The sequence below is a fragment of the Dunckerocampus dactyliophorus genome, chromosome 2 (assembly GCF_027744805.1).
Source record: "Dunckerocampus dactyliophorus isolate RoL2022-P2 chromosome 2, RoL_Ddac_1.1, whole genome shotgun sequence".
In the NCBI taxonomy this organism is placed as follows: domain Eukaryota; kingdom Metazoa; phylum Chordata; class Actinopteri; order Syngnathiformes; family Syngnathidae; genus Dunckerocampus; species Dunckerocampus dactyliophorus.
The window spans coordinates 3,135,001-3,156,063 of NC_072820.1; the positions used below are offsets into that span (position 1 = coordinate 3,135,001).

Below are 21,063 nucleotides of genomic sequence, written 5' to 3' on the forward strand. Positions count from 1 at the left end.
TATTCCCATAATGACTTTATTCCCATAATGACTTTATTCCTATAATATGATGACTTTATTCCCATAATATTATAACTTTATTCCCATAATATTATTACTTTATTCCCATAATATTATGACTTTATTCCCATAATATTATGACTTTATTCTCAGAATATCAGAACTTTTTCTGCAAGCTGATTTTCCCAAAAATACGGCTTTTGAAAAATATCGTCTTATTTCTGTAATATTTCCAAATTATGCAAATAAAATGACATTTTTATTTTATTTTATTACAATGTTACAGTGTTATTCCTGTAAAATGACCACCTTTTCTCATTACAACTTTATTCGCATCATATTTTGACTTTATTCTCATAAAATGACAGCTGTTTTTTTGGTCCATTTTTGCTGTTTTTTTTGTCTTGTTAAATGATATTTTTTTAAAAGCCACAGGCTACAAATGGCCCCCGGGCTGCACTATGAAGCCCCCCTGCATTACAGGCCAACAAAACAACTAACTTGCTAGCCCTGAAGAAGAAGGTCTGTCCCGTGGGGGTGTAGTAAAGCGCAGCATCGATGCGATCTTTGGGAAGGCCAGTCCCCATTTCCTTGAGATTCTTGGGGTATCCGGAATCAAGAACCGATTCGGTGAACACCCAGTACCTGTCACCTGGAGACACAGTCAGAGAGAGGAGTTGCTGCCCATAAATATTCTTCTTTTAAGGAAGAATACGTTTGCTGGAGGAAAATGAACCTTTAAAGAAAGCAAATTTGCCATCCTCCCTCTCAAAAGCAGAGTTGATGTGAGAAGGCAGCCCCCTCCAAAAGTGACCGATGGGCATGGGGTATCCGTCCATCACGCGGTTGTTACGCACTCGCCAGAACCACTTATCCTGAGCAGAAAAAACAAACATTTTCTAACTTGACGACAACAAAATTCTCTACGAAGGCCGCCTGCGTTACCTTAAACACAAACATTTCCCCTCTGAGGATGCCGATGGTGTCAAAGTGTCCCTCGCAGATGTTGGGCCCGAAACGAGGCCTGTCTGGCGAATAGCCGGGAGTTGTTTCTGTCGGTGTGCGGGGAGTCACGAATGGAGGCTGAGGGCCCGATCCAGATCCTTAAATACAGATTTGAATATAAAGTTATTGATAAAGTTCATCACGGGACTACGATGAAGCCTCCTTCGGACGCACCGTAAAGTTGGTGGATGCCTCTGAGGTCGTCGTCAGGGAGTACGAAGTTCTCGGTGTCCATCCACTGGTAGAAAGGAGCCATGATGGCGGAGGGGTCACTGGAGTGCTCCAAACCCAAAGCGTGGCCCAGCTCATGCACCGCAACCAGGAAGATGTCGTTACCTGTTGGCACCAAAACATCACTTGGCTAAATAGGAAGAAGGACAGCAGCCCCGGCTCAAGGTTACCGCTTTTGGAAGGCTACTTCCAAACTACGGAAACACGCCGCACGGACTGCATCGGCTGCAACGAGACTCGCTAGCAAGCAGCATTTCTCGGCGCAGCCAAGGCGTCAAGGGCGTCCAGTTCGGGGGCCTTAGGATCCCGTCTCTGCTATTTGCAGGCGACGTGGCCTCACTGGGCCATGACCGTCAGCGTTTACTGGCCCAAATGTTCAGTGTCACTTGGGACGCAAAAACCAAAAATAACACACGTGGCAACACACAATGTAATGCACCACAACGCACACGATGCGTACACAACCATACACATGCAAAACAATGCACTTTTATACTCATTTAGCACCCACAAGGTATGCTGGGTAACTTACTGTTGGCTTCCCAGCATGCCTTGCTGGTCGCCACACAGTAAAAATGCATAGTGTACCCAAATGTTATTCGTAAAGCCTTACACTACAGCATCATGGAGGATAAACTACAGTTGCACGTGTAATTGTGTGTAATTGTGTGTAATTGTGTGTAATTGTGCTGCTTTAGTGACACGCTACTCTTACTTTGGAGCCACTAACAAGCACATGACTGGCCAGAACATCCAAAAACATTCGTAGGTCATGTGAACATCGACTTGAGGATCCACTTCCCCGTTTCTGTGGCACGCCTCCAGGATGAAGTCATAGCAACACGAACAGGACACGCCGGCGCTCGTACCGTGCACACGCCGCCAGTACTTCCTGTCAGCACAACACCCAGTCTTGGTCTTACCCAGCAGGTCCCGGTTTCCGATCGTCCAAGGCTCGGCTGCATCAAAGTGGGTGTCACCCCCGATGCCATGGCCAGGGAAGTACGCGTGCGCCAGGAAGCCTCCCTCGCCGTCAAAGGGGCTGCTGTCGCCGTGGAAACCCTCCGCAAAGAAGATCATGATGTCGGCAAACTCCTCCACCTTGTCCCGGATGTAATGGTAGGGGACCTCCTGGAAGCGCAGCGGGGTGACGCTCTCCCACACCTTGAAGGCCCTCCTGATGGCCTCGTGGGTCTCGTACTCGCCCACCTTCGGGGTGTAGTTCTGTATTCTGAGGAGTGTCAAATGTTGTGTGGGGGCAAAGGTTCAAATGAGATCGGTAAACACTTTTCATGAGAGGAAAGCAGGTCAAGACACGCGTTCCTTTCCACTGTGGAAGCCGTTTAAGTCCACATGCTAACATGTCTTTTGTCCCAGGTTGCAAGGGAGACAACCGAGGGACAACTTCTATTCGACACGGCTCAGGTGGTAGATCGGTCGTGTCCCAGCCTGATGTTTGCTGGTTCGATCCTCACCCTTCGTGTAATTCTTCATCATATTTATCTGCGCTTTTTTGTCGACTAACACCAAACATCAAAACGTTCAGCCTCGTTCGGGACATGTGGGCCGTCCGTCAGGACTTTTCCAAAGTTTGACACTTTTTCCATAAGTCGGTATTTTCGGTGACATTTTTCACATTGAAAATGAATGGATAATTTAAATGTTGCCCCCTATTGGTGGAGATTCATTTAGCATTTAGCATTCCGTGTAACATTCTGCTTGTTCCGCGCAGGGCGGCATGGTTCGGGTTGTCGAGTGGTTGCTGGTTCGATCCTCGGTCAGCGAATGGATTTTGACACATTTCACTTCGGCTACAAGAGGGGTGTCCAAAGTGCGGCCTGGGGGCCGTTTGCGGCACATCCTAAAAAATATAATTTAACAGGAAAACTAAAAAAAAAAGAACAAACAACAGCAAAAATGGAAAAATAAGCAGTAATTTTACAAAAATAAAGTCAAAATATTATGAGAAAAAAGTTGGAATCTGACGAGAAAAAGCTGTCATTTTTACGGGAATAACGTAATATGATTAAAAATTTAAAAAAGTCGTAATATCATGAAAAACAAACAAAAGTCGTAATTTTTGGAACATTCGCTTGCGGAAAAAGTTCTAATATTACAAGAACAACGTAAAATTATTACAGGTAAAAAGTCATAATATTACGAAAACAACATTTGCGAAAAGAAGAAAGTTGAAATATTCCAAAAAAAGCAAATGAGCAGCATTTTTATAAGAACAAAGTAAAAATATTACAAAACAAAAGTTGTACTCTAACGACAAAAAGTTGTAATTTTATGGCAATAACGTTGTAATATTATGAGAAAAAAATGACGTCATTTTAGTGGCGTAAAGTTGAAATATTACAGAAAAATAATTTTTTACAGTCGAAATTATGAAAAACAAACAAAAGTCATCATTTTTGGAAAATTAGCATGCGGAAAAAGTTCTACCATTAAGAGAATAAAGTCCAACGGTTATGGGAAGAAAGTATAATGTAATGAAAACAAAATTTGTGAAGATTATTCTCGCAAAATTGTGACATTTCTTCTCGTTAGAACACAACTTTTTTCTTGGAATATTTTGGACTTCATCCTCATAAAATTACAGCAGTTTTTTGAAATTGTCCAACTAATTATGGGAATAAACTCAATGAATTGTGACAAGAAAGTTGAAATAGCTGGAAAATAATAATATTAAATAAATAAATAATCGACCGCTGATGAAGAAAAGTCAGCCACTTACGAAAATGTGATTTGGTTCTTTGTCCACTTCAGGCCCTGGATGGCGTAACGCTTTCTCCTCAGGTTGGTCTTCAGCTCAGCACCAAACTTGTCAGGCACCCCACAGCGAGGTCTCTTCATGGCCCTGTGCACGAGTCAGCACAAACCGGCACTTTAATGCACAACATAAGTCGGCTCGGACAAGACGAAAAAACCGCGTCAAGTCTCACTCTATGGTGTTGGTGTCAAATGAGCCGGTGACCTTGAGGCCATAGAACCTCTGCATGGCGGCGATGGCTGAGGGGATGGAGTGAGGGGAGCGTAGGCTGTGGGTCCGCATGTCCCCTGGGGGAAGGTAACCATATTGCTGCAGCCATGACTGCAAAGAAACAGCAAACATGACTCATGGTGATGTTGCTCAACTCCAAACACAGCAGAAAATCAAAACACGTCACGTGTTTCGAGCTGAACCTGAACCAAGAAGTGTTTTCATGTTGGTTGAATCACGAGAGCCTGATGTTGATGTATTAAGTGCAGCTGTTGCAAAAACACATTCCACACTGGCGTGCAAAGCAGGCCTTTCGGTGCCAAACAAACGGGGCGTCGCATCACGTGAAGCCCCTTCGGCATGTCTCCGTTCGGTGACTAAATCCCAAAGCCGTCCGACCATCAACAGTCCGTCAGTGCGGGACGAGAACTTACTGCAACTACGGCTCCAATAACAAAGACAGCTCAGCGTTCGACCAAACCCAACAAGCCAGAAACCCGCCGAGGAAATTCCCTCTTTTGAGTAAAACATTAACACCCATGAAGTTCCACCAAATCCACACGCTGGTGTGATGTGCAGTGGTCGCTGAGTTCTTTGGGCTGAACCTGACCTTAAGTTCCCCTGCAGAAACCATTTCACCGCGGTGCTGCCTCGACACCTGGACGCACGCCAGCGGCTTTGCTCGGCACCTCGCCCCCACACAGCTTCTCAGACCCAAAGCCAAAGAAATAACACTGAGGCATTGTGGACGCAGCAAGAACCGAAACCACTTGGATATTCTGTTGTAAAAAGTCACTCAGTGAGCGTGCAGTGACCTGTTTGTGACTGGCAATGGCGGCTTTGGAAGCGGGGTGAGCTAACAGAATAAAATGGCATCAAGATGTGCGTCAAACACGAGAGACCTCTCAGTGTGATGTGGTTGGACGCCACGAAAACACGCTAGTCATTCCTTTTTCATAGCATTTTTGATACACACAGCACCCTGCACAGCAGCCGTTCAGCATTCACCGCCCTGCAAGTTTGCAGATTTATTGAATAAAAATAAAAATAAAAATAAAAATAAAAATAAAAATAAAAATAAAAATAAAAATAAAAATAAAAATAAAAATAAAAATAAAAATAAAAATAAAAATCAGAAAAAAGGCCGTTTTTTTAGGGGGTCAAAAAGTGGTTTTAAACTATTTTTTACATTTTCTCCAAAAATAGGCCACTTGTTCCGCAGATCACACATCTCATGCACCACAAGTTGGTAATAATTTATAAACATGAACTGTATTCTGTGTTTTCACTGTGCTATTGACACATTTCCTAAATGAGTACTTTTGCGTGTGTTTTTACCAGTGTAATACAATGGATGGAACGACTGTAAGTCGCACTTTTTGTCATCACCTGGCAGGTCCTGCGACATTTACTGTAAATTCCAGGCCAAATTTGAAGAGGAAAAAATGTTTTGTACATATTTTTTACATATTTTTTGTCTATAAGCCGCAGGCGTTCACGTTGCAACCTGCGATATTTACACAGACAGACACTGTCAATTTGAATTTATGGCTTGTTGATTAAACAGTAAAAATCAGTGAAAAAGAAGTTAAGATTTGCAAAAAAAATCACATATTCCGTGTTTTTTCACCAGTATGATGCAATAAGGTGAAAATATGACCCTATTTTTCACACGATAGGTCGCACTTTTCCATCGTTTGATTGATTGTCATGAACGGAGGAGTGAGCATCGCCGCTGACGCTGAAGAATCCAACGGGTTCGCTGATGTGGAATGAGATCGGGAGTTTGGTGAACTTGCGTGTTGGACTCTCTGGCATTAATTGAGCCTATTCAGCCTCCCGGGTATGTTCTTCACGCTATTGTGCCGTATTTAGCATCAGACGACTTCCATGACAAACTTCTGGAGAGCGAAGAGCGAAAGGGAGTGTCCGAGGGCGAGACTCGTGCGGACGAAACCTCAGCAGATGTCTCCAGCGCAGCTCCGGTGTCAGTCAGTCGTTTCAAAGGGAATTCTTCCCTGTTGCGTCCAAACCTCAAAGTCTCTGTCTTTGCCTCATCACTCCACCCCTTCTCCTCTTCGCCCTCTAAGATGGAAACCCCAGAGACGTGGGACCGCACCCACAGGCTGTCAATCACCACTCCGAAGCCCATCCGCTGCTGACGCATGCTGAGCTAAACACAACGTTTCGCATGATTGGTGCCGACACGCGGACGCGTGCTCAGCAGTGAGGGGGTTTACGGTACACGAGTATGCGTAGACCTGACCCTCATCCCGCTTGACCGGGTCTGGTTTACGGTACACGAGTACGCGTAGACCTGACCCTCATCCCGCTTGACCGGGTCTGGTTTACGGTACACGAGTACGCGTAGACCTGACCCTCATCCCGCTTGACCGGGTCTGGTTTACGGTACACGAGTACGCGTAGACCTGACCCTCATCCCGCTTGACCGGGTCTGGCCTGAAGCCAACGGCGTGCAACGTTTGTGGGGCCGCTTAAGGTCTGATCTCACTGCAGGAAGGCATGGACGCTCCAGCGTTTAGACTTTGCCTTGATGAGCTCTTTCTGGTGGAATTGGTCGTTCAGTCGTTGATGACGGTTTGTTGGTTTGTGATAACAGAATTCCTGCCAAGTATGATTCGATATTAACAGAATATTTTTGTAGTTATGGTGTATAAAACCTGTTTATGACTGTTTAAATACAGGTTTTAACATTATTAGAAACCTCTAGACATGAAATAACACCCCTATAGTCACCTTTACACTCCTATTACCCAATATAGTAGACATAATAAGAGAAAATAAGACATATAAAATCTGTTTATGACTGTTTAAATACAGGTTTTAACATTGTTAGAAACCTCTAGACATGAAATAACACCCCTATAGTCACCTTTACACTCCTATTACCCAATATAGTAGACATAATAAGAGAAAATAAAACATATAAAACCTGTTTCAAATCTTCTAAATATGGGTTTTAACATTGTTAGAGCCCTCTAAACATGAAATAACACCCCTATAGTCACCTTTACACTCCTGTTACCCAATATAGTAGACATAATAAGAGAAAATAAAACATATAAAACCTGTTTCAAATCTTCTAAATATGGGTTTTAACATTGTTAGAGCCCTCTAAACATGAAATAACACCCCTATAGTCACCTTTACACTCCTGTTACCCAATATAGTAGACATAATAAGAGAAAATAAGACATATAAAACCTGTTTCTGACTGTTTAAATACAGGTTTTAACATTATTAGAAACCTGTAGACATGAAATAACACCCCTATGGTCACCTTTACATCCGTATTGCCCAATGCAGTCGACATAACCAGTGAAACTAAGACATCTTAGACAAAGACTCACATGTTAGCAGTTCCTTGTTTTTTTCTGCCGTACTTCCTGTGGGGGGTCTTGTGTCATTGGCAACCTTTACTATCAAAAGACCCATTTTGCCCCCTCTTTCACTTAAGAAAAATGGCAAAAATAGCAAACGTAATACGGGTTTTAGTGTTTTTAGTGTTACAACAACACAACAGGACAAATACAGGCGCGGTTTGCGAGGCTGTCTCGTATGAATTTGTGTAAAATTAAAATAAAAAGCAGCCCACTTGAATAAAATTTAAAAAAGCCTAGTTGCAACTTGGCGGTGTTAAAAAAGTTAACATAAACTGCGGAATATCGTTTGTAGCGCTTCATTGGTTCCACAACCGGCCGCCCTAAATGAATATTCAATGTTCATAAATGGAATATCTTTGCAGTTAGAGCATCGAAAACCTGTTTAGGACTTTCTAAATTGTTTTTTAAAACATTTTTAGAGCCCTTTAGACATGCAGTAGTCTTTGTTTACAGGACTGCTCAACTCTTACGCTGCAGGGACTCAGGACGGACGCCAGCTAGCTGGCTAGCTAGCAGTTCTTTGTCAGCTCGTCGATGTTGCTCGGTGGTGAACTGACGTTTCCCGTGACAACAGAAGGAACCGAAGGCTTCAGTCTCCACTTCCTCGCCAGCCGCTTGGCTTTCGTCACAGCCTCGGCTTCTTTGCCTCAGCGTGTAAACATGACATCACACGGCTCTCGTGGCGCGTGAAAGTGGGCGTGAATAAACAAGTCTGGACGTGGACGAGACTTCAGAGATGAGAAAGTAGGAGAACAAGCACAGCTGCTGGAAAGGCGCCAGTTTAAAAAAAAATACACTAAGTAAGTCAGTATCGGTATCGGTCGATACGGACAACATCGGCATATCGGATGTCCCTAATATTTGGCCCGTTAGCAGTGATAAACGAGGGATCGCTGCAGGTGAAAAAGCCTTTTTATTAGTATCAACTTTGCTCTTTGCTTTTTTGCTGTTTTTTTTAAATTTTCCAAATATTTCAACCGTTTTCTCAAATAACTTTCATAAACGTTCTTAATATGAATTCAATTGTAAATTAAAACGATACATTTTGGGAATTATTCATGACTTTATTCCCGTAATATTTCCACAATATTCCAATGTTATTCTTACTTCCTCCCCAACTTCATTTCCATTTCCTTTATTCCCCTAATTTCATGATTTCAACAAAAAAAAACAGACTTTTACTTTGAAATTTCAACACCATGCTGCTGAAAATGAGGTTGCTTTTCCTCATAACATCACCGCCTTATTCTCAGAACTTTTTTCTTCCAATTTTGACTTCATTCTTGCTGATTTTTCCATTTTTGCTTTCTGTTTTAGTTGTCTTGTTAAAGGATATGTTTCTAAAAATATCCTGGGGCTGCAAATGGCCCCCAGGCCGCATCTTGGACAGCCCTGGTGTAAATGGAAGGTGTCCTGACGGTGACGGTGACTCATGTCCGACAGGGAGAATCTTTCCAAATATGAAGCTTGTTCTGTTTCAGGCTCAACTTGAAACTTTTTTCTCTCACTAACTCACTTTTTCTTTCCTTTTCGCTCCACTCAAAAGGCTGCTGTCATGTTTTAACCTTAGCGCTCTCAATTCTTCCTTAACGTGACCAAAAACAAAGTCTTATTCACTTGAAAACCATGCTATTTTTACACCCATCAGGAAGTGGACGAGGCGACTACGCACGCCGGGGGCGACAGTCACGGCCTTTTGAAGAAGAGTTACGTGCGCGTTTGTTCACGACCGCTGGCTGCTTTCCTGTAAAGTCACACAGCAAAGCTTTGGAAGTTCACGGCACGGCCGCCCGCATGAAAGGCTTCACGATGAACGAGATGACGTCTGACGACGTTGCGTGTGAACGCGTTAGATGAATGAACTGATGAAGGGGAAAAAAAAGAAAAGCAAGAAGAAATGTGCTGAAAATGTAAAATGGATGAATGATACCTAGCATGATAGCGTTTTTGGATAAGTCTCTCCTTCTGTGCTGATGTTAGCATGCTAAGAATGCTAACATTGGCATGATAACACTTAACATGATGTCACAAAGTGTTCCTATGAGTTTGACTAAAAATTTTACTATGCTAACGTTATCATGCTATCAATGCTAAAATTAACATGCAACACCTGACATGATAGCGCTAAGTGTCTGCATTTGTTAATACTGAAAAAAACAAACAAACAAAAAAAATGTTCTGAAATTTAAAATGTATGAAGGATACCGAGCATGACAGCACTCAGTGTTCAGATAAGTCTCTACTTACAAAACTTGCTAAAACTCTTCCATGCTAATTTTAGCATGGTAACAATGCTCATATGCTAGCATTAGCATGCTAACACTTAACGTGACAGCACAAAATGTTCCTATAAGTTCTACTTATGAAAGCGGCAAATTTTTTTTTTACTATGCTAACGTTAGCATGCAACACCTAGCATGGTAGCGCTAAGTGTCTACGTAGGTTAATACTAAAATGGCGTGGAAATGTTCTGAAATTTAAAATGTATTAAGGATACCGAGCATGACAGCACTCAGTGTTCAGATAAGTCTCTACTTACGAAAATTGCTAAAACTCCTCCATGCTAATTTTAGCATGCTAACAATGCTCATATGCTAGCATTAGCATGCTAACACTTAGCGTGACAGCACAAAACATTCCTATAAGTTTTACTTATGAAAGCGGCAAACAAATTTTTACTATGCTTACATTAGCATGCAACACCTAGCATGGTCGCGGTAAGTGTCTGTGTGAGTTAATACTCATAAAAATGGCAGAAAATGCCACTATGCTAATATTGCCGTGCTAGCAGTGCTAACACGCTAACTGCTAGCATGCCAACACGTAGCATGATAGCGCAGTGTGCACGTCCTGATTGAGTTGCGCTTCTCGTCTTTGGAATGGCTGAAATCGGCTGAGAACGGTTGGACGTTTGAAAAATGGCCCATTCGTTTTCAATGGGAAAAATGCTGTGAGATTTTTGGAAAATGCGGGAATGTTTTTTGAAATATCTGCTCCTGAATGGGCTGAACGATTTGACGCTCGAATGGTTTGAATCGGTTGAAAAATGAAGGAGGAGTAGGAGGACAAAAGAATGATTGGAATGTTAGAGGTGACACAGACACACAATAAAAAGACGGACAGAGGAGCGTGTCCATTTAGTGGACACAGCATGTGAGGACAGCAGGAGAATCACTTGTTCCATCCCGGCCGAGCCAACGGAAAGATGAACTGCGATGTCCCACAACAAGCTAGCATGTGGACGTAGACAACTTTTACTGTGCTGAACTGAAGCTGCGAGCATTCTTCTCACTGAGGTAAGGACTTGAAATATGACCTCATTTCCTGTAACAACATCAATCATTCGTCCGGGACGCTGCCCTCGGGCCACCCACCGTTTACGACTGGGGTGTGTCTTTCTTCAAAACAAAAAAGACCAAGCAGCCTTCCTTCCTTCCTGTCTTTATTGCACTTATTCCCAGCTTTGTTAGTGCAAAATGACCAAGTGTATCCCCACCAAGGCCACATCTTTTACTGTAGTGTCTACACACTACACTACAGTACACTACACTATACCACACTGCACTACAGTACACTACACTACACTACACTACACTACACTACACCACACTACACTACACCACACCACACTACACTACACTACAGTACACTACACTACACCACACTGCACTACAGTACACTACACTACACTACACTACACCACACTACACTACACTACACCACACCACACTACAGTACACTACAGTACACTACACTACACTACACTACAGTTCACTACACTACACTACACCACACTACACTACACCACACTACACTACACTACACTACACCACACTACACCACACCACACTACACCACACCACAATACACCACACCACACTACACCACACCACACCACACTACACCACACCACACCACACCACACCACACTACACTACAGTACAGTACACTACACCACACTACACTACACTACACTACACCACACTACACCACACCACACCACACCACACCACACTACACCACACCACACCACACTACACTACACTACAGTACACTACACCACACTACACTACACTACACCACACTACACCACACCACACCACACTACACTACACTACAGTACACTACACCACACTACACTACACTACACCACACCACATCACACCACACCACACTACACTACACCACACCACACTACACTACACCACACCACACCACACCACACCACACTACACCACACTACACTACACTACACCACACTACACTACACTACACCACACTACACTACACTACACTACACTACACTACACTACACTACACTACACCACACTACACTACACTACACTACACTAGCATGCGTGTGCTGTCTGTCCTTCCCGGAGCCTCAACTGAAAGTCTTACGCAGTAAAAGCTCTCAGGTTGCCTTCAACCAGCAGTCATGTGAACAATGTGCTTCAAAGTTACACAAAGCGTGTGCACGGCCCGCATGACACATCAGCAAATGTGTTTTGCTTCTTTGCAACATGAATTGCATGAGATAGACCCCCATCCTGCATGACGTGCCCCCCCGGACGTCAGCCTACATTGCTTAAGATTGTTTTATTAAAAATCAATCCTGTAAATTCAATATCAATGCTTGATGATCCAAATGTGACAGAAATATTAAATAAGTAAAGCACATTTTTTTTGGTGATTTGAAAAATAAAATAAAATAAAATAAAATAAAATAAAATAAAATAAAATAAAATAAAATAAAATAAAATAAAAAACTCATTTCTGGCAGGTGTAACTTTTTTGATCGTCAACTAAAGGCAATTTTCTTTTTCAATTTTTCTTCTTAAGTTGTTCATTTTGCAGCGTTATTACAATTTTTCTTGACTATCCAAGAAAGCCAAAAACATTTTTGTTGAACTTTGTAACTGTTTTCCTTTCAGCGTAGCCCTCATCTTCCTTTGTGATGTTCCGATACGGGACATTTTTAATGCTTCTCTTAATCGATACCGCATACACAGTGGTCCATCCAAAGCTACATGTCCCTGTGTGAAAAAGTGATTGCCCCCTAAAGCTAATAACTGGTTGGCCCCCCCCTTAACAGCAACAACTGCAATCAAGCGTTTGTGATAACTTGCAATGAGTCTCTTACAGCGCTGGGGAGGAATTTTGCAGAATTGTTGTCATTCAGCCACATTGGAGGCTTTTCCTTTTTAAGGTCATGCCACAGCATCTCAATAGGATTCAGGTCAGGTGGAGTCATGAACTCTGACCTTAACTGAGGCAAGTGAGGCCTGCTCTTCTTTGGATGTTGTTGTGGGGCCTTTTGTGACCTCTCGCGGGCAATCACTTTTTCGCTCTTTTTTGTAGGTTTGGGTGTTTTTCTCCCTTAATAATGAGAAGTTTCACTTAAAAACTGCACTTTGTGTTGAGTTGTGTTGTCGCTGACTAGCGTTTAAATGTGTTTGATGATCTGAAACATTGAAGTGCGACAAACATGCAAAACAATAAGAAAGGAGGAAGGTCGCAAACACTTTTTATAACAAAAAGAACAAAACAAAACCTGGAGGCCAGACTTTGAACGCCGCTTGCTGAGGACCTCAGTATAGATCACAAAAGTCCAGTTGTGCTTTGCTTTTTCTTTGGATTTTTGTGTGTTTTTCAAATTTTCTCTGAAGAAAAATGGTGAAGGTTAAGAGGAGCTTGGAGATGAAGAGAAGAACACCCGTGACAAATGCGAAAAAGAATGGTCAAATATGCAATAAAAACACTTTTCCTGTGTTTCTGTTCCACCGAAACGGGAGCGATACTGTACAGCATTGGTGACACAGTCAATGATCTGTGCTGCCACTTGCATCCGCTCCGATACGGATGATAACGACTTCACTTCCCGTCTTTCTTTTCCAAAAGGTCGTCCCTCACGGCCACAGTGGCGTCTTTTGTCTGCCGCCTCCTCGCCGTCCTCAGCGCACACTTTGGATTCGGCTCATCCATCTCCGAAGAAATGATCTCATGCGGCAATCATTCCTCCAACTGTGTCGGAACAGATCTTCGCTTGTATCGGAGTGCACGTGTCACCACCCGTACGGACGTCCAGCGTGCACGTCTTGCCTCGACCACAAAGCACAGGAAACGACTCCAGCGTCCGCATCCGCTGCTCACGAACGCCTCGACGGCTACGAAGTGTACAAATATTGTGGATGCCACGTTCCAGGTACACAGGAAGTCATGACAAACACGGATTCACGAGCACCTGCAGCAGATCCAACGTCTGCCGTTCTGCTGACGGACCACAAAGAAACGTTCCTACAAAAAAGGACGTCTCCGCTGTTTCGAGAAACAAACGTGAGCCAGTGAACGCGTCGCTTCACGTGAAGACGTTTTGCACGTATCGTCTTTCTTTCGCATTTGTGTGCGGCTTCGTACCGAAGGTTGTCCGTTGCTCGCTGGTTGGACAAAGAAATATCTGAATGTTGTAGAAATAGAACATTTCTAATTCAAGGAGGTTGGGGTTAGGGTTAGGGTTTAGGTTTAGGGTTAGGATTAGGGTTGGGGTTTAGGGTTAGGTTTAGGGTTAGGTTTAGTGTTAGGAAGGGTTAGGTTTAGGTTTAAGGTTAGGGTTAGGACGGGTTAGGGTTAGGGTTGGCGTTAGGGTTAGGGTTCGGAGGTCCGACTCAAACTGAAACGTACCAAATCCATTTTTCCCATAAGAAATGATGTAAATCCAATGAATCCATACCAAAAAGCCAAAGATGTTCACCTTTTAACCTTTTTCTGGTTTTACAGTCATAGTTTTACATGAATGAACCAACTGGAAATGCATTTCAGCAATGAAGGAAAGGGATGAAGGATCTGTTGGGGTTACTTTTACCTTCACTTATAATATAATAATAATAATAATAATAATAATAATAATAATAATAATAATAATAGTAACGAGCAAAACAGGAAGGTGGTGTCTGTGTTGATCTGGCCGCCACATGGTGTCTTTGTCAACAATCACGTCTTCAATGAAGGTGACGTCATCTTTAACCATGGGGGGGTGCCCAAAGTGCGTTGCGGCCCGCTGCTGTTTTTTATTGGCCCGCGCCACATTCAAAAAGTACAATTTAACAAGAAAACCACTTTTAAAAAGCACAGCAACGGCAAAAAATGGTCAAATCAGCAGTAATGTAACGGGACAAAGCAGCATTTTTATGAGAATGACGTAAGACTCTGAGGAAAAATAGTGTCATTTTAGTGTCAAAGTTAGCATTTTTGGAAAATTGGGTTGCGGAAAAAGTTAGAATGTTACGAGAATCAAGTCAAAACATTGTGGGAGTAGAGTCATGAATAAATACAAGAAGGATATTTACAAGAAGAAGGTTCAAACTATTGGAAAATTTAAAAAAACCAAAGGAAATAGGTAAAATATATAAATAAATAAATAAATAAATAAGAATAAAGTCAAAATATTAATAGAACAAAGCCCTATTCTAATGAGAAAAAAGTTGCGATTTTACGAGAATAAACTTTTATTATTATGAAGAAAAACATCATCATTTTATTTTTAAAAAAATTATGTTTTTTAAGTTGTGATATTATGAGAAACAAACCAAATAAAGTTGTACATTTTGGAAAATTAGCTTGGGCGAAAAGTTATAATATTATGAGAACAAAGTCAAAATATTAGGAGAAGAAAATTTACAAAGATTATTTCAAAAGAAAGTTTAAATATTTGAAAATTTTTTAAAAAAAGCAAATAAACAAAACAACTCATAAAAAAACACAAAAACTCGGCTTTTTCAGCAACTGCATGTGACTAAACTGAGACGCAGTCTTGAAACTTCGAAGTGGAAAAGTTGCATCCCTTCTTTTTTCAGTCTATCACCCTCAGTGGAAAATGTTAAATGTTCATTTCTCCCTTTCATTTGTCATTTAAATGTATTTAGAATTGTTCTATACTGTATGGAAAACTAGAACTGTAAAACGATAAAAATGTGTTTTAGACACCAACTGTGTTGGTTAGTGTTAGGGTTAGTCATCATACTGTAGACGAGTGACGGAACTGACTTCCGCTTCCTGTTTCCATGTGCTAACAAGGACATTTTGTGATAAAAATACACTAAAAACACAGCTGGACTCACGCAGTGTATGAATAACACGACATTGTTACAATGTACGCAAACCGAGGCAAAAAAAACACACTAACCGGGGCGTACGCTAACCAAGGATGCACTGCATGTTTTTTCTTAAAAGTGACTTCATATAGGCAACTATCTGGGCTAAGAGCGGCTTTTTGAATGTCTTGCGGCTTTAATTGCACGCATTCCAACACTTTGGAGTGCAACTCTGGTAGTTATGAAAGAACTACAGCGTCAACCGCTGATGACATCATGGGACGTGCGACGGACATGAGTTCCGCTTCCTGTTTCCATGTGCTAACAAGGAGATTTTGCGATAAAAATACACAAAAACACAGCTGGACTCACACAATGTATGATGAACACAACATTGTCACAATGTACGCAAACCGAGGCAAATCTTTGGTATAAATTTTCCGTAAAACAAGCTAACCAAGGATGCACTGCATGTTTTTTCCCTACTTTTTCATAAAAGTAACTTCACACAGGCGAGATTATGAGCGGCTTTTTGAATGTCTTGGTGGCTTTTTTTTTTATTGCAGACATCCGCAAACTTTACAGTAAAATATTCAGTCATCTCCGGTTTCAATCCTGGCTTTTGAATTTGGTGGTGAGCCAGCTGCTGTGTTTATTTAGTGATAAAAATGCACTAAAAACACAGCTGGACTCACGCAGTGTACGAATAACACAACATTGTCACAATGCACGCAAACCGTGGCAAAATTTTGCAAAAAAAACCCACGCTAACCAGGGCGTACGCTAACCAAGGATTGTTATGCACTGCATGTTTTTTCCCCACTTTTTCTTGTAAGTAACTTCATACAGGCGACTATCTAGATTATGAGCGGCTTTTTCAATGTCTTGGTGGCTTGAATTGCACACATTGCAGACAAATCCGCAAACTGTACAGTAAACTCTTCAGTCATCTCTGGTTTCAATCCTGCGTTTTGCATTTGGTGGCGAGCCAGCTGCCGTGTTTGCATTTGAATCATAAACTGTGCCTTTTCGTTTGGCAGCTGAATGTAGGTCAGCCGAGCTAATGTAACTTTCCTCCACTCGCGCAGCTGGAATAATAATGACAAAGACGTTTGGCACCGCCGCTCCGTCCAGCCGAGTCCCCGCATGGCACATTTCATGATGCAATTTCTCACTGTAAATGACTGAAAAGGTTTGGAAGGCGTCGCACGACGGCCAAACTGGCAAAGCCGGCATGTTGCCGCCGCCGTTGCTTCCTATCTCAGTGTTTTTCCACAGCTGGAGAACTTCTCCCGCTCCGCTGAGCTGTAACTTAAGGCAGATGTCAACAATTACATCTCCCCATCCCCCGAAATATTAACAGTCCCACAAAAATTGCCTCCGACTCTGCCCTGACCACAATACAAACTCAGATTTCCCCGCATTTGCTGCCCCGCTTTTGCATCCTCAGCACTCCTCAGCGTTTTCATGAGCGCTGCCGTCATTGTGGTCCGCTTCCTCTCAAGCGGGGGTCAAGGCCCTTCCCGTGTTGTTCGGTGCCAACGTCAAGCGACATTATCGCCCTGCAGGGTACAAGCTTCTCGGGTTCTATTAGCACGGACACGTCACATCCTAAACTGAAACAACTTCCTGGGTCTGACCTCACCTCATCAATGCCAGTCGACTGGCACTAAAAAGAGGCACGTAGTAATACTTCCTTCCCAGTGCACAGCCGTTCTTGGACGTTTTTGTGCAGGGTGAGATGCACACAGCAGCGATGCACGCTGGCTCAGGGTTGGTATGATATGCTGTGATGTACTAACACGTTTCTTCTGCTGTCGCAACAATTTTGTGTCCTGGAATTCACCTTTTGCTGTATTTCTGGGTGATCTGTTAAGAATTATTTAGGCGCTTCATTTTAGGGCCCCGGTGTCCAAACGTTTTTCCAGCGAGGGCCACATGGTGAAGTAAAATGCAAGGATGCAACTTGGATGTTTTGTAATGCCAAGACATGACATCCTGTGTATTTCACGAAAAATACATCTCAACTTTGTCATGTGGGTGAAAAAGCCTGTTGTTAGTTTTTGTGGGTTTTTTATTCATTGTTTTGTTGTGTTTTTTGTTTTTTTTTCAGAATATTTTAAATTTCTCCTTAAATAATCTTCGTACATTTTCTTCTCCTAATATTTGGACTTTATTCCCAAATAATTATAACTTGTTGCCAAAAATGACAACTTTATTTTCTTTTGTTTATTTCTCATAATATTACGACTTCAAAAAATAACGTCTTTTTTCTTTGACTGTTGACTGTTTTTCTTCATAACATTACAAGATTATTCTCGGAAAACTGCAACTTTTTTCTCGTCAGAATACGACTTTATTCTTGTAAAATTGCAGCCATTTTTTCCTTTTTTTTTTTAAATTATCCAATTACTTGAATTCCCTTCTGGTAAATATTCTTTTGTAATTAGTTATGGCTTTATTCGCTGTACGCTGGAGCCTACATTACAAGATAAAGTCGTAAATTTACAAAAAAAGTCGTAATAATACGAGAATAAAGTCAGAAATTTACAAGAAAAAAGTCAGAATATTGCGAGAATAAAGTCGTAAATTTACTAGAAAAAAAGTCATGATTTTACCGAGCTAATTTACGATAAAAAAGTGGGAAATTTATGAGAAAAAAAGTCGTAATATTACAAGAATAAAGCCGTAAATTTAGGAGAAAAAAGGCGTAATCTTACAAGGTAAAGTTGTAAATTTAAGAGAAAAAAAGTCGTAATATTACGACAATAAAGTCGTAAAATTTATGAGAAAAAAAGTCATAATATTACGAGAATAAAGTCATAAATTCACGAGAATAAAGTCGTAAATTTACAAGAAAAAAGTCGTAATATTGCGAGAATAGAGTCGTACATTTACGAGAAAAAGTCATGAATTTACTGAGCTAATTTACGAGATAAAAAGCTGTCAATTTATGATAAAAAAGTCGGAATATTTCAGGAATAAAGTCGTACATTTACCAGAATAAAGTCAGAAATTTAAAAGAAAAAAGTGGTAATATTGCGAGAATAAAATCGTACGTTTACGAAAAAAAAGTCTTCATATTGTGAGAGTAAAGTGTTACATTCATGCGAATGAAGTGGTGATATTAGGCGTCATGGTTTCATACGTGCCAGAGGGAAAATATTTCATCACTTCTTATGGGGAAAAACATGATCAACTTTTACACCAGCGGTGCCCAAAGTGCGGGCCAAGGTCTAATTTAGGCCCGTAGCTTGTTTTATCATTGGCGGGGGGGGGGGCATATTCTAAAGGTAAAATGAAGTTGATGATGTTATTAGGAGTTACAAACACTCTGGACACCCCCGATGTGACGTGGAGAGATGATGAACTAGCCTTGTCGTCCACAATGCATGCCAACATGTAACACCGTCTTACATTTTGGACATTCCCATGTGCTCGTTTGCCTTCTGATGAAAGTACCGACTCACCTCAGGATTGATTTGTCTGTCCGTCCCAGCCTGTGTGCTCATGTGCAAAAGCACCGCCATCAGCAGCAGTCCAACCAGCGGCGTCATCTCACTCTCCGCTCGAATTAACTAGTAGAACTATTACAAAGAGGCAGATGTGTCTTTAAATCGGACCACGTCTTTACTTGTAACGTTTGTCAAAACATTATGCTACTATATGTATATAAACAGATGTATTTTAAATCGGAAAGAAGCTAAAAGAGTCCGGTTGGGTACCAGCGCGTGCTACTTCTCAAATGCCAAGAAAGTTAGGATTTAGTTCCTCGACGCATTCTTCTCGTCTTTTTGAGGCCTTTAGCGAGATTTTTAAAAAGTACACAAGGAAGCTGATGAAAACAAGGTTCGTAAGTTAGGTCCAAATTTGATTCTGGTGGCTCTGCTTTGCTTCTGTCCGCTATTCCTCTTCCACGTCCTGTTTTGAAGCTCTATCGCTGGTGTGGGCTGGTCGATACAAATATCGATCATGTCGATACCGAAGACGTTTTAGTATCAGTTCTCTCCTAGGTTTATTTTCACAAATGTCTGCGTATGGCACTATTGGCTTTATTTGGCTCAAGCCTCAATCACGGTATCATTTGTCCCAATACTGTCTTCTTAGCTGCTTGATATCGGATTGTTACCAAAATTTTCAGTATCGCTCATCCCGCTGAGGGCCTCTCTCCTTTTCCTGACTCCTCCATGTAATGTAGACGTGGTGCATTGCAACGCCCCACTCGCTTTTGAAACAAAAGCCTGCCCTCTAGTGGGCAGAATAACACATACTGTACATGTTTTTTAAACGTAAATGTTTTATAGGAATTAAAATAGATGCAGACGAGTAACAAAACGGTTTGCATTGCGTTTGTAATACCATTTTTTAAACTTTGTGTTTTCGGTTGTATTTTGTTTTATTACATTCACCAACCATGGGTGGACCCGGTGACTCGTGACGTTGGTGACGAATTTTCGGTCGAACGATCGCCGCTCTCGTCTCACATTCCGAAGGTGATGTGTTCGATCCCCGGGGCATGTAGTGTGAAACAGGCTTGTTACTCAAATACCCCTCGTAGCGTATCGGATTGGTGCCAGCTTGCTGAGAAAACTTCATTAGCTCTCTTCTGTGTTTGTTTTCACAAAAATCTGTGCTTTTATTGCGGCGGTGTTCATCACGTTCACAAAAAAACTAATATATACCATACATTTTTGTTTGTCTGACATTCAGTGTTTTTGTGTGTTATTCTAATCACGATCAACAAATTAAAGGCCAAACCATTGAAGGATCTTGATAATTTTCAAGTATTGTAAAGCATTGGTAATACATGTACTGCTGATTAAAAGGGGAAATTGCACCACCTAACGGACACACAGTGTCACTGCTGCTGTGCGTTTACACATTTGGCGAAGGCCCTTTTTGTATGTTCTAAAAATCACTTGTACACACACGTTTGTAGTCATAAATGGTAGATAAATGCTCTTTGTATACGTTTAATAACTTTTAACACCAACCCGTTTAGAAATGCATGGATTGTGACGTTAATGCGCCAATAAAAATGACTTAAAAGTGACAAAAAATAATTTGAAATATATAAAAATAAAAATGACATTAATTAAAAGTGGAACAAATTATACAAATAAATAAAAAAAGGCTTACATAAAAGTGTTAAAAAGTCATTAAAATTAGTACAAATAAAAAAAAAGACAAATACAAAGTGTAAAAAACAAATAAAAAATGACTTAAATAAAGGTGGCGACTTAATGACCATTGGAAAATGCCGATTTTTGCCCACTCTGGTGTTAAAAAAACATGCTGTCCGCATAGTATTATGCCAAGTCACCATCAGACACAAAGACAAACACTA

The 21,063-nt window shown here is 41.5% G+C and overlaps 1 protein-coding gene across 1 annotated transcript in view; it reads right to left on the minus strand.

The window, feature by feature from the left end:
• The window catches only part of mmp14b (matrix metallopeptidase 14b (membrane-inserted)), a 26,065-nt gene extending 6,405 nt beyond the window's left edge, over window positions 1-19,660 (minus strand). Inside the window, exons 1-8 of the mRNA XM_054762979.1 lie at window positions 19,187-19,660; window positions 4,185-4,333; window positions 3,977-4,099; window positions 2,160-2,467; window positions 1,180-1,341; window positions 946-1,103; window positions 737-875; window positions 502-652 (exon numbers count right to left, since the gene is read on the minus strand). Of these exons, the coding sequence (XP_054618954.1) occupies window positions 502-652; window positions 737-875; window positions 946-1,103; window positions 1,180-1,341; window positions 2,160-2,467; window positions 3,977-4,099; window positions 4,185-4,333; window positions 19,187-19,273 (1,277 nt within the window). The 5' untranslated portion in view covers window positions 19,274-19,660. The remainder of the gene's footprint in view (window positions 1-501; window positions 653-736; window positions 876-945; window positions 1,104-1,179; window positions 1,342-2,159; window positions 2,468-3,976; window positions 4,100-4,184; window positions 4,334-19,186) is intronic.
• Window positions 19,661-21,063: the final 1,403 nt, after the last annotated feature.